The 13,706-nt window shown below is 35.3% G+C and overlaps 1 protein-coding gene and 1 pseudogene across 5 annotated transcripts in view; both read right to left on the minus strand.

The window, feature by feature from the left end:
* Positions 1-13,706, minus strand: part of LOC111048221 (ATP-citrate synthase) — a 39,504-nt gene that overhangs the window by 2,144 nt on the left and 23,654 nt on the right. For 3 of the 5 annotated variants that reach the window (XM_039431392.1, XM_039431387.1, XM_039431396.1), the window contains exons 8-18: positions 12,940-13,097; positions 11,420-11,588; positions 9,793-9,951; positions 8,228-8,351; positions 7,242-7,357; positions 6,358-6,554; positions 5,232-5,512; positions 3,721-3,959; positions 3,247-3,342; positions 1,464-1,673; positions 8-348 (exon numbers count right to left, since the gene is read on the minus strand). In XM_039431392.1, the coding sequence (XP_039287326.1) occupies positions 8-348; positions 1,464-1,673; positions 3,247-3,342; positions 3,721-3,959; positions 5,232-5,512; positions 6,358-6,554; positions 7,242-7,357; positions 8,228-8,351; positions 9,793-9,951; positions 11,420-11,588; positions 12,940-13,097 (2,090 nt within the window). The remainder of the gene's footprint in view (positions 1-7; positions 349-1,463; positions 1,674-3,246; positions 3,343-3,720; positions 3,960-5,231; positions 5,513-6,357; positions 6,555-7,241; positions 7,358-8,227; positions 8,352-9,792; positions 9,952-11,419; positions 11,589-12,939; positions 13,098-13,706) is intronic. The other 2 variants (XM_039431410.1, XM_039431404.1) reach the window with 1 other exon arrangement.
* On the minus strand, positions 10,756-10,894 carry LOC120349543 (annotated as a pseudogene).

Below are 13,706 nucleotides of genomic sequence, written 5' to 3' on the forward strand. Positions count from 1 at the left end.
AGGTTACCTTGTGAAGCTGCCGCTGTTTCTGAGCAAATCACAGAATGAGACAGCAATGACACCATCCACGTTGAGAATGAGGTTAGGCTTCTTGGAGGTGGTGATCTTCTCCACTTCCAGGGCGTAGTTGAGGAGTGGGGTGGCGGGGAAGGTGGAGAGCACAAACTCCTTGATGATCTTCACTCTCATGTCGGGGTTGTTTATCGACTTGACCCTGTGGCCGATACCCATGATCAGCTGACCCTTCTTCCTCATTGTGTTGACAAAGTCCATGGGAATGAGGCCGGAGTCGTAGGCCTCGCTGAACTGTTTAGCTGCTCCATCTAAGGCGCCTCCGAATCTGTCTCCCTGAAAAAGAAAAAGTTCAAAAGTTTATTCGAATTCAAGAACACTTCAACCAATAGGAGTATCAGAGATTGTTAGTTATCAGTAAGTAACTTGATAAGTATTAACTTGTTTGTTAGTGATAAATTGCAACAACAAAAAACGGGAATACAGTAACAGAATATCTCAACGATTGGTTAGAAGAGTTTCGAATCACCCGCTAGTGATAGTTGAAAATACTGTTACTGGAAACATGTTAAAACCAATTCTAGGGTGCCCAATAACGTCAGGACAAGTGTGTTTGACATGTGTGTACATGTGAAAAGTGGAAATGTTCTTCGTGAATGTCGTGTCATCAGCAAGAAGCTTCGAACAAAAAATTGATGATTGACAGCATCTTCTAACACCAAATAATATCTTCTAACCAATAACATCTTCTAACAACCAATACCAATAAATAAACTACTGACAAATTAGAAATTATGAAACAAAAATAATTTAATCTCAAATAGAACAGGGGAGACGAAATAAACAACAACCTAACTTCAAAGAATTATGTTCGAAGCCTTTCGCTGTGATAACACAACAATGTATGACCACATGTGTGTACACACATGTTCAACACACTTGTTCTGTCGTTAGTGGCCACGTTTAGACAAACTACTTAAATGTTGTATGACTTTACAGAAGCCAAAATACAAAATAGGTGAAGCTATGCAAGCTGCTGAGGATGAGGCATGCCAGTGACTAAAAGATTTATCTGAGGCTATCCAGATGTAGAATAGGGACAATAATATTAAAATAATTTTGGCTGAGGTTAATTAACCTTTGGCCTATGTACTCCTAAGAATAAATAGATACAGGAAATAGACTATGGAGAAAATCCACAACCTCTCGTTGTAGATAATAGGGTTCAATTTTGTTCTTAGCTATTTGAAACTAGTACAATGAAACTAGTTTTTTTAAACTAAACTCAAAGTTATCTTTTATTGAATAGAATTACTAGCCCCTCTTTATTTTCCTAGAGACACGACTAGTTTCAGATATTAATCCCATTATCATGTGTCAAAATGTGTGAACGATTATTTTCAAAGATATCAACAACAATTTGAGCACATCTAGTGTGTGAGCAGACTTACAATGGTGAGCAACCCGGACACGAGTGACGAGACGAGGTCCTTGCCGGCACGGGCGCAGACAATTGTGTTGTGAGCTCCGGACACGGCCGGGCCGTGGTCGGCTGTCACCATCAGACACATCTCGAAGAACTTGCACACGTACTGCGGCAGCGAGCGCTGGAACCACAGCAGCGAGATCACACCGCCAATGCCCATGTTCTGCTTCAGAACCTACGACACACACAATCAAACTCATCACTTCTCAACGTACCGGTATTGCACAATATAATTTATAAAATGAACAAACTTTAGTTCATGTAGTTGATAAACATGCTGTGAAGATTCGTTATTCTCTGCACTGGGTGTCATTTACTTCATCAAGCACTCAGTTGATCAAGAATCAGGCCGGGTGAGTAACTTTAGTATGTCATGTTTTCAGTTCGTCAAGTTCCTGTTGCTTTTAGAAAGTCCAGTGGATACAGAAGCACATATTCAATTCTAAAATTGTTAAAAAATACTGGATAATACTAACATGTTGACAGTTAGCAAATACCTAACCCCTAACTTTAATCCAAACTAACAATTATCACTAAACTAGCCCCGTTCTCAGTAATCGCTAAGTAGTGTGCAACTAGTGACTGTGTTTCAGCATAGAGAAACAATAGCGTGAGTAGATATCCCATGGTATAGGGCGTTTATGTCACAACTTTTACTGTTATCTCAAGCCTATAGTCAACGTAGTTCTTTCCCGTGATGCTGTGTGACGCTGGTAGTCTCTCATATTGTGCCGTTCATACACTCTCACCCCGCCAAAACATTAAAAATCAACAATAATCGGCTTGAGATAACAGTAAAAGTTGCGACATAAACGCCCTATACCATGGGATATCTACTTACGCTATTGTTTCTCTATGGTTTCAGCCTGCAACGAAAAACTTGATGCCGTGAGCCTTGACGAACTGAATGAATCAACTTACCACTCGTTACAGTACCTCAAGAAATCGTCAAAATAGGTACCGGTAAATGATGGACTGAGAACTTGACGAGCTGAGAACCTCCCTCTCTACTGGTTGAATGTAACACATTCAAAATAAGGGAACTGTGATTATTGTTTGGTTAAATGTAACAAATTCAAAATAAGGAAACTGTGACTATCGTTTTGTCTTGGTATGAAGGCATCATTAGACTGATTGTACATACAGAAAACTCATTGAGAAAATAGTTCCTACACTTAAATAGAGTACACCGTCAACACTTTTGCAAAGTATTTCCTGTGCTGTATTTTTTCAAGGATTTCCCGTTTGTCACTTAATTTCATGATGCTTCAACAATTTACATTAAATTAAGGCATGATGGTAGTCAATACATTCCACACTTTGAGATTATAATATGACTACAAGACAGAATAGGTACATATTTGCATGCATATATTGATATATTGATCCACAAACTATACTCAATGAGTAATAAGTACTACTAATTCACTGACCATAAATTAATCAATATGTTTAGACATGAAAGTTGATGATAGATTTTTCAACATGTCTCTAGCATGGTAACATAGTGATCATATGTAAAAAACGTTTTTATTGAAAGAGTTAAAAAAGCACATAATTTTACTCAACGATAAATACCATAAATGAGGATAAAGTATTTATGAAAGTCAACAAAACATGTTTGAATGTTGAATGCATAACAGATAACATAATATTGAATCTGGAAGAAATAACTTGGGCTATCAAATTATTTTGCCAATAGAAGAATAATATCAGACACTCAAGTAGTGGTTTGTGATGAGACTTACATCACTGATTGGCATGCCGGCGTACAACAGTTCCTGGCCTCTCTCATCACAAATACTGGTCATGAATGAAGCCGGTTTACGGATGAGTCCAAGTTCCTGTAATCGAAACATTATTGATTATTCTTCAATTCTCCAAGAAATGTAATGCCTAAAACTGACAAATAATTTATCATTAATCAATACAATATTACTGAAATACAATAAACTATGAAAGAAAGTCGGGAGAGAAAAAGGTTTAAATTGAATCTATAGTTCCTCTCTCAATCATTGTCATGATTTGTGAATTACTGTATATGCTGCTGAATGAATGTGAAGAAGATTCACACTCCAACTTGGCAACAGTGCGAAGGTAGATAAGAATAGAGTTATCTGTTTTTTGTAAGAACAGACAAGGACAGCAATCCAATGTTAATCAGGTGCTAACTTTGTAACGTGAATCTTCTTATAGAAGCATAAATAGCTATTAATACATACCCTGGCCCACGAGTAGTCCATGGGCACGGTGGGTGGCGGGACCTCGGGCTGTGGTACAATGACACCCTGGCTGACCAGCTTGGCGTAGACGTCGTGAATGGCCTCGCCCAGGTTGTCGAAGGTGGTTGGCACCACTGCGCCAGCATCCTTCAGCGCCTTGTTCTTGGCGGTTGCTGTCTCCATGTCTGAGTTGGCGCACGAGCCCGCGTGTCCGAACTGCACCTCCGAGTTGAACATGCCTGTAAACACAAACACACAACTCTCGTTTAGCTAAATACAATTCCACACAAAATTCGGAAGCTCCATCATCTGGTTGCTTTACAATGAATAGAACAACAGTTCCTGGTAACGGTAATTTAGCTAAACACATTTCCACATGGAATTCGGAAGCTTTATTTCGGTTGCTTTCCAATGATTGAAGCAACAATTCCTGGCAAATTTTCTGATGTGACTATTTGTGAATTTTCCTTTGGAGATTTTTAATGCACTAAGACACCAGGCAGTGATGCCAGTGGTATCCTACAACCAAATTTCTTCTCTCACTACAAGATTTCTGGTTGAGCTAGTGATTCACTTTTGTCTATAGAAGATGAATGACTTGTTTTTGAGGAATTATTCATACAAAACTTCCCGGTCAAGTATTTATGCTGAAAACCTTTGAATACATTCTTGGACATTGATATGTTTTTTTTTTTTTGTTTTATATAGATACAATACAATATTACATAATCATCCCAATCAAATTGGAACAATCTTGTTTGGTTTCTACTTTGTAAGACATCACATTAAATAGTATTACATTAGGACACCATACCGATACATCAGAATGTCACCAACAGTCCTCCCACGTGCATCACAGCCTGATGTCCTAGTGTAATTGAAACCTAAAACTCACCGGATAATAAGTTATGTCAATGATTCTGGTCAACTTTGCAGTATATAATGTAGCATTTATTATCTTTTTTCGTTAGGGCTACTTTTGAATAGAAATAAAAATGAAAACCTAAGTACCCTTTTTAAAATTGTTTACTCACAACATCAAGACTTGATAATGGCATCATAGCCGAAACATGTTGTGAGTAATTTAAAAAAGGGTACTTGGATTTTTATTTCGTAGCATTATGTCTACTTGAAGAATAATTCATCTAATATGATCCAATAACACTACAGCCAAATTTCGTCTCTGGTTTCAACCAATTTTTATTTTCATCATCCTTTACCAATAGCTGCTGTTCTCCAACACTCAGCACATATATAACTTCTCTAGGATTCGTAACGACCCTGTCCTCCTAATATGCTTTCTTTTTCCAGGTTGCCTATATATACTGGATTACATACAAGACTATTTTCAATTTCTTTTCATCAAGGTCCCCCAAGCAGTTACCAAGCTGACTATAAATACAGCATTTATAAAACCCATGGATTCGCATTACAGTGAGTTCAATTCATTAAATTGAGTCCTGAATTAAAATAAATAGAAATAATATCAGAGTGAAAAGAAGATGACTGACCTGCGCAGGTACCGATGCACCAGGCGACCAGGGGCTTGGTGAGCTTCTTGTTCTTGAGTGCGGTGCACACCTCGTACTCCTCGACTCCTCCCACCTCTCCCAGCAGCACAATCATCTTGACGTTAGGGTCGGCCTGGTACCTGAGGATGTGGTCCATGAATGTGGTTCCCGGGTACCTGTCTCCTCCGATGGCCACTCCCTCGTACACACCGTTCGTTGCCTTCGACACAATGTTGTTCAATTCGTTCGACATTCCACCCGATCGTGAAACGTAGGCCACACTAGAAACAACAATAGAAAAACAGAATGAGCATTGAATTTTCACATATTTAACAAGAGAATTGACACACTATTCTTCAACTTTTCACAGTCACTGCTGGAAATGAGTTCATGTTACTGGAGAGCGCTGCAGTCTGTGATTTAACAAATTAATTACAAATGATAACTATTTTTAGATACTATACACAGCCTACTATTAGAAGAATATAAATGGAAAATCGATATGAACAGAAATAATTATAATTTTTACAAGATTGGCTGAAACTAGTTTTGCCTAGAAGAATTTTTAAAGGAATTCTTCGTAATTGAGAATTAATTAATAGTTGATATTCAAGATTAAAAATATGCACCGCGCTTTAGGGATTCTTTTTAATGGTGACATTACTCAATGTATTTCGAGTTTGATCCTATCAAGCTTTCTAAATGGAACAAATTTCCAAGGAAAAACATTTTTCATAATTTTTACTTTTTCGATATGAGCGCTTTCTGTTGAAATCTCAAGGGAGATCCAAGATTTGCTGATTCGGGTGCAAATAAACTCATGAAATTTTGAGGATACTTTCTCCAAGATATTGTCTATCTGTATTATGACATATTTGATTTCACAGATCATCAATACTAAGAAAATTTATTCAATTTTGCAAAGAAATCCTTATCAAGTAATTTTTACAAAATTGAATAAATTGAGGATGCCGAATATAGATTAAACGCTTCTATACTCTACAATATTGTATTTTAATGTGTTAATATCATTGTTACTGTTATTGTTGTTTTGCTGTATATTTTGCCTTTACTCATTGTATTTTTGTGTGTTGTGAAAAGATTGAACTGAATTTGAAACGCTTACCTGCCAGGTCTGTAGAGCTTGGAGTGGAGGATGTTGTCCATCATTCCACCGGTGTTTCCGATCTTGAGGCAGCCGGGCTTGATGCCTCCGACTGTGGCCGGTCCGATGATCGACACTCCCTTCTCCTTAGCGGTCAGGATCAGTTTGCGGGTCATGTTCTCGGGAATACCTTCTGCGATTATGGCAATGGTCCTAATCTGTTGGCAAATGACAGAATAGAACCAATAAAGACAAATTTCGATATTTTCATGAGGTGACAACTAAAGAAAACTTAAAGTTGATTGGTATGTCAAATAATAAATTTTAATTTTTTCCAATTGAAGAAGTAAAACTAAAGAAAACTTATTAATTAATCAAGTTTACGTATGCAGTTATTATGCCATATGAATTCGGATCGTCCAGGTACTTTTGAACCTCATTTACATCCAGTTTTCTCGAGTAATAAGATATTTTTGAGGAAAATGTTCTAATAATCAACATAAAAAACGAAACCTTGATTTTCCTATGATAAACTTTATTCATTCTTTGAATTAAACTGGATTCCCAAATTTCATTATCAAAGACTGTGTTCGGTTCAGTGGAAATATTTTTCCCATTAGTTTTAATGAGACTAGGCTGAGTGGGAATAGACAGACCCATTAGAACTCATCTGAATAATATTTTCACTGAACCGAGCACAGACTCTGATAATGAAATGTGAGAATCCAGTTAAAACCTTACAGGGGTCAAAGACGTTTACTGTTCTTAGTCCTTCTGGTTAGATATGGATTTAATTTTTATAAAATTGAAATCTGACGGATCTACAGAAAAAAAAACTCATTTAGTATGAATTATTCCAGCTCTGATCCCAAAGAAAACTATTTTGACGATGAATGCAAACAAACCTGGGGGAAATTGAGTGTTTCCAATGTACTGTCGTAGGCAGATCGGAGAGATGCAAAGTTGACGAGAACATCGGCTTCCTTGTGCTTTGTCATGGCGTCGGCCATCTTCTTGTACACTGCAAACAAACAATTAAATATGTATGCCAAACATATTTACAACAGAAATTTCAAAAAAATGAAAGGCAATAGAACTTGTGAGAACAAGTGAGCACAAACGAACAAATATTCATTTATTTAATAGGTGAGCCAAAAAACTAGATATAAAACTGTTGCTAAGACGACAACATCTGATACTAAGCTCTTCTTTCTCATAAATTACAAAAGATTGAGCCGAAACCAACAATCTTCTATGTTTGTCCAATATTTTATACTGGGATCAGTCGAGATCCTTTCATCATCAAACCCTTCATTCTGTCATTTCTGCTCTATACCTGAAAAATGGCGAATGCCTTTTCCAAACTGCAGATGTTTCGTAGAATTCTCCATCTGAGCTTTTCTTATTCGATCTAATATTCTAATCAATTGTGAGTGCAGAGCAGTGCTTGGAGTAAACTCACAGAAGTGGCAATCACATTTGTGATTGAATACAACTATTTAGTTCTTAGGCCCAATTCACACAGAAGTGGCGATGGCGAGAAAGTGGCACGAACGCCACTTCTGTTTACATTGGATCATATGTTTAGATAGGAGTGAAAAAGCCAGCGCCACGTCAGTGCCATACACCATATTCTGTGTGAATTGGGCCTAAGAACTGATTATCCAATCACGAACGTGAAAAAATGATAACTTTTGTTTTATCCAAAGTTATTTGAAATTGAATTATGTGAAGGAGTGATAATTTAAATACAGCCTACTACTTTAAACTGATCCACTGCAGGGTGAAATGCAAATCATTCTGTTCAAATACAATAGTTCTTATTTGATTAAATTATTAAGATGATATGACCTAAAATAGCAAAATCCAAGTCTGCTAGAGTATAAGTTACCTGGGATAAGGACCTCCTTGTGTCCCCAGTAGAACTTTAGCTTGTGGTCTCCAGTGAAGGGGTAGACAAGGCAAGCGACTGATGGCTCTGATCGTCTGCACACAAAGTCGAAGTCCAGCATACCCTATTCGACAAAGTAGAAGATTACATAATTATCAGGGTTTCATTGATAATAAAAATAATGATTGGTGTTTCATTGATACTAAACATAATGGTAAGAGTTTCATTGACACTAAAAATAATGGTCAGTGTTTCATTGATACTAAAAATAATTAAACCTATCAATGTTTCATTGACACTAAAAATAAAGGCCAGTGGTTCATTGATACTAAAAAAATATCAGTGTTTCATTGACACTAAAAATAATGGTCAGTGTTTCATTGATACTAAAAAAATATCAGTGTTTCATTGACACTAAAAATAATGGTCAGTGTTTCATTGATACTAAAAATAATTAAACCTATCAATGTTTCATTGACACTAAAAATAATGGTCAGTGTTTCATTGATACTAAAAATAATTAAACCTATCAATGTTTCATTGACACTAAAAATAATGGTCAGTGTTTCATTGATACTAAAAAAATATCAGTTTTTCATTGACACTAAAAGTAATGGTCAGTGTTTCATTGATACTAAAAATAATAATCAGTGTTAAATTGATACTAAAAATAATGATCAGTGTTTAATTGATACTGGTTTAATTATTGCCCTGTACACTAACGTGAATAAATTTCATTGAATAAAGCACAAAAAAATGATTATGTTCGACTAAGAGGATGGTTTTGATGGGTTTTGATGACTGGAATTAAACTACCCAATAAGGTCAATACAAGCTCGTCCCTCTCACTCATAAATACATTCATATGGATATCAAACCTACTCGACAATCATAAATGAAGATTATGTTAACAGAAAACAAAGCTTTGATTTAATGAAAAGGTGAAGTTGGCTCACACACATTTCATCAATGACTGAATTACAAAATCAAATAGATTTGTATATTTTTCATTCATTTCAATAGGGCTACGTCGAAGTTTAATTACATAATATGTATATTTTTCATTCATTTCAATAGGGCTAAGTCGAAGTTTGATAACATAGAATTACTAGTACCGGTACAATTTCTTCTAGACACGACTAGTTTTGACCAATTACGCAATTATCAAGAGTGGCAAAAAGTGTCAATCATATCATTATCAAGATGATAAGTATATAATTACTTGAGAGAAAATTTATGTAATAGAAAATAAGAGTGATTATACTAACTGACTCTTATATTAATGATTTCTTCCATAATAATAGACATGTATTGTAAGTCTTTGAAAGATGTAAACTAATACGATCACCTTAGGGCCATATGCTGACACTACGTTTAACGCTAAACCACGTTTACTTGTAGATATGGTTGCATTTATCATAATGTGATTCATACGGGGTTTAAACGAACAGCTGACATTTCTCCGTTTAAACCGAGCATCTGCATACGGGCCTTAGTTTAAGGAAGATGATCACCTACAGAAAGATAACCATCTACAGTTTGGAGAGTGTTGATAGTAGTATTACCTGTACAGCTCTGGTCTGCATTCCCCAGACAATAGCCTTGCTCTTGTTGGTGAACATGGTCTTGGAGGAGGAGGAGGCTGGCATGGGACAGCTGCTGCCCACATCTCCGCTCGGCGACACCGAACTGCTCTGGCTGCTCTTCTCACTCGAGCTTCCCTGCTTTCAATACACAACCAACAATCCATTAGATTATCCATTTCTACAATTTGAATATACTGAGAATATATATGTTCTAAAAACAGTATGAAGTAAATCATGCATACAGTATAAACAATACAATGAATGTAAAATTGAAAGTTGAAAAAAAATAATTATAGAAAAATAGGGAATTGATAGTTGAATGTCTGTAATTACGTTATGTACGGTGTGCAAATGTCTTACTGGAACATTAAAATTTATTTCGCTTGATAACAGAATATTTTACGCACAAGGACATTAAAAGATGAACATTTGGTTTATTTATAGACTTTCTCATAAAAAAATTCAGGAGGAAGATCTTGTAACGTAGTCTTGATAAAACCAAAATATAAAGCTTAATTGGAACAGTAATATTTTATGGATGAAAGAGATACAGTTTTTAATTTCAACTGATTTTATCAGATCAGATACATTTCATACATAACTTCTTTCCAACCATGAAAGGTATTCACCAAAATCTTGAATGAGAGAAATGGATGAAAGAGATGAAGTTTTCAATTCCAACTGATTTTATGAGGTCAGAATACATTTCATACATAACTTTTTTCCAACCATGAAAGGTATAATTCACAAAACTACAAAGCTTGAAAATTTAATTGTAACAGTAATTTGCGAATAACAGAGATGAAGTTTTCAATTCCAACTGATTTTATCAGACGATCAAATAATTATATTTGATATAACTTTCCGATCAAATGTTATTGAAAATAATATATACCATTAAAGCATTGATTTCAAACGGATTTCTGCTCTATTGGAGAGAAAGATAATATCATTAATTGTGCGCCCGAGATGCGCACATTTGGGTATTCGCAGGGGTCAACCAAGTCGCAGTGCAATGACAAGGCTTCGCCCTGGGGGAACCGCCTTCTTGATCACGATAACCCCAACGCCAGATAAGTAATTGAAAGATAATATCATTGTTTCTAACGGGAGTGTTCACAAATTGAAAGACTGCAAAGTGTGTGAAGACTCCTACAAGAAAGAATAGTATTTTCTCTCTGACCAACAGAGCAGAAATTCATTGAAGAGTAGGGCTTTATACTCTGAAGTTGATACTTGTTCAGAATATCCGTGTTGCCCAATTGAACAGAATGTTAATCTCTTCATACAAGCTCTTATCAAGGTAGATAGATTAACTAAGAGCTCATAATTGAATATATTCAAATTGACGACTCAGTAATATCTAAATCGAATAACATCAATCTACTCTAACTCGATGCTCTGTAACGACTTTGTAGTCAAATTGAATGCATAGCGTCATATGGGCTACCATGGAAAGATTGAAATTCCACAAAATTTGGCAACACGGATTTTTTCTGTCCAAGACTCAACTTGTTCTATTTAGACTTTTAGAGTATAGTGTGTAAGTGTATGCAAGTAAGCCTTTGACAGCCTTCTAGAGTATAGTTTGTATGCAAGTACTCACTTTGTCCTGGCCTCCGGGCAAGAGAAAGTTGGCAGTGGCAAATTCCATTTCAGTCTCCTTGGGGATTGGCTTCTTTCCAAGGGCCATTCCGACAATGGCAGTCATGTGAGTTTCTGGTCCGAACACATAGATGGGGATACGGAGGGTCTTGCCTACGTCACGGATGATCCTGCAAATTTCATTGATTAGGTAAAACATTTAATAATAAATATTAGTGGATAAATAAAAACGGAGGTACTACATTTGTAATGGCCATGATCATACTATTTTCAGATCTGAGTAATGTATGGATTTAGTTGATGTTAATCAGTAGTTCCCGTCAATGTCCTAAACAGTACTAACCATAATTCATCACATTGATTATTAATCACATTTATGATGAAAACTGTCCTTCAAACTTGAATCCTATAGACTATCGTTTCCCAGTAAAGTAGATTTTAGCCGTTTTCAAGATAGAGATACTTCATGTTATTAAAAATACTCAATAGTTCAAAAATCGCTGGTCAAATTTCAATTGTTACACTATTGTTGGAAAGAGGTCATAATATGATTAATGTGTTTCCAGATTGAGAGACGATCTTCAATTGCTTTTTATCGATACAAATTGAAAAAGAAAACTTTTTTCTGAATTACTGATATCACATAGTAACTGTAAATAAATTGCGACCTTTTATCTAATAGCATAGAGAAAAGATAGCACCTTCATCATCGACCTCCACGTCAAGAGCGGTGCTTCGCTCAAGGTAATACAACACTGAATTAAATCTAATTTTTTAATTATATTAAAAAACAGGAGTTTTTCTATCTAATAAGTGAATATTCTATATTTAAAAAATTATTATAAATTGTTAAATTATTTTAAAGAGTTATAAATTATTATTATTCTGGTATTTGGAACATCTAAATTCAAAAGATTGGTTTGTATAAATATTTTTGGACTGTAAATTTTGTGGAAATCTAGGAGACATAACCTCATTTGGACTTTTAATGTAACCTAAATGTGGGAGAGAAATAGTACAAGGTATTCTTAGTTTTTCTCTCCCGATCTGTGCTTCATTGTAAAAAAGAATAAAGAATATCATGGAGAAAATAAGAAAATAGGTATAGAGCGCATATGTTCCAAATTTCAATGTTATGTCAAGCCGATAGTCCACGTAGTTCTAGTAATGTTTGTGAAACTATGTATCGCTGGTAGTCTCTCATTCTGTAGCCAAGACAGTCGTCTAAAATCGACAGTAATCGAAATTATAGACTTGGCGTAACAGTGAAATTTAGAACATAAGCGGCCTATACCATGAGATACCCTCTTATGCTAGATTTTCTCTAAGCTAATAGCTTAAAAAATATATTTCTAATGCTATTGAACCAACATTGAACCCTGAAAACAATTTGCTGTAAATATGATCTAATTTAGAAAAATAGTCAACCTCTAATGATCCCTACTGAAAAACGTTAAATATTGATTACCGATTTCCAAAACCAATCATTGTTTGTAAAATTAGAAAATGTAGTTGCAGTACCTGAGACCTTCCTGGTAGTTGGGTCCAGCTCGTCTGACGTAGATGGAGATGTTGTGCTCGAGGAGTTTTCCCTGGAACTCAGTGAGGGCGGTCACAATTCCCTTAAAGGTAGCTGCTACGTTGGTGAAGTTGGCAATACCTCCTCCGGTGATCAGAACCTACAACACACAAGTTCAATTAAGTAATTCACATTCAAAGCTACTTCAAGATTACAAGATCAGAATTTTGATGGAAGTACTTATCAAGCTAATCAAGATTAATATAATAATGTTATCTGAAATATATGTATTTCATTATTATTAGAAGATTTGGGATCTAAGCGGATGGTATTAAGAGAATTTCTAAACTACAGTAATGTTACAAATTCTTAATGTAATGTGGACTCAAAAAATACATTGAAAGTTATGTAATGTTGAATTCCAGTTATTGAATTACAATTACAATTATAGAATCACCAATGAACATAGAGGGATGTAGTGATTTGCGCTTCTATGTAAAAAGGAACAACAGAATCTCATTCATCTCTTTAGTTCAAGAAGAAATATTAATAGCAAACACTAAGATTCCTTGTAAATATATTTCAAATAAAGGATAAATAATATAATAACTACTTATTATTCAATTATTCGTAATTACACACTATTTTATAAAATACAACTATCTAAATCTTTGTCAATATTGTGTATTCATTGGTATGGATGATAATCAATCAGTTATGCAAGGCCATGCAATACATATACTTAGTAGTAAATATTGAGTCGGCCATT

The sequence above is a fragment of the Nilaparvata lugens genome, chromosome 1 (genome assembly GCF_014356525.2).
Source record: "Nilaparvata lugens isolate BPH chromosome 1, ASM1435652v1, whole genome shotgun sequence".
Lineage (NCBI taxonomy): Eukaryota > Metazoa > Arthropoda > Insecta > Hemiptera > Delphacidae > Nilaparvata > Nilaparvata lugens.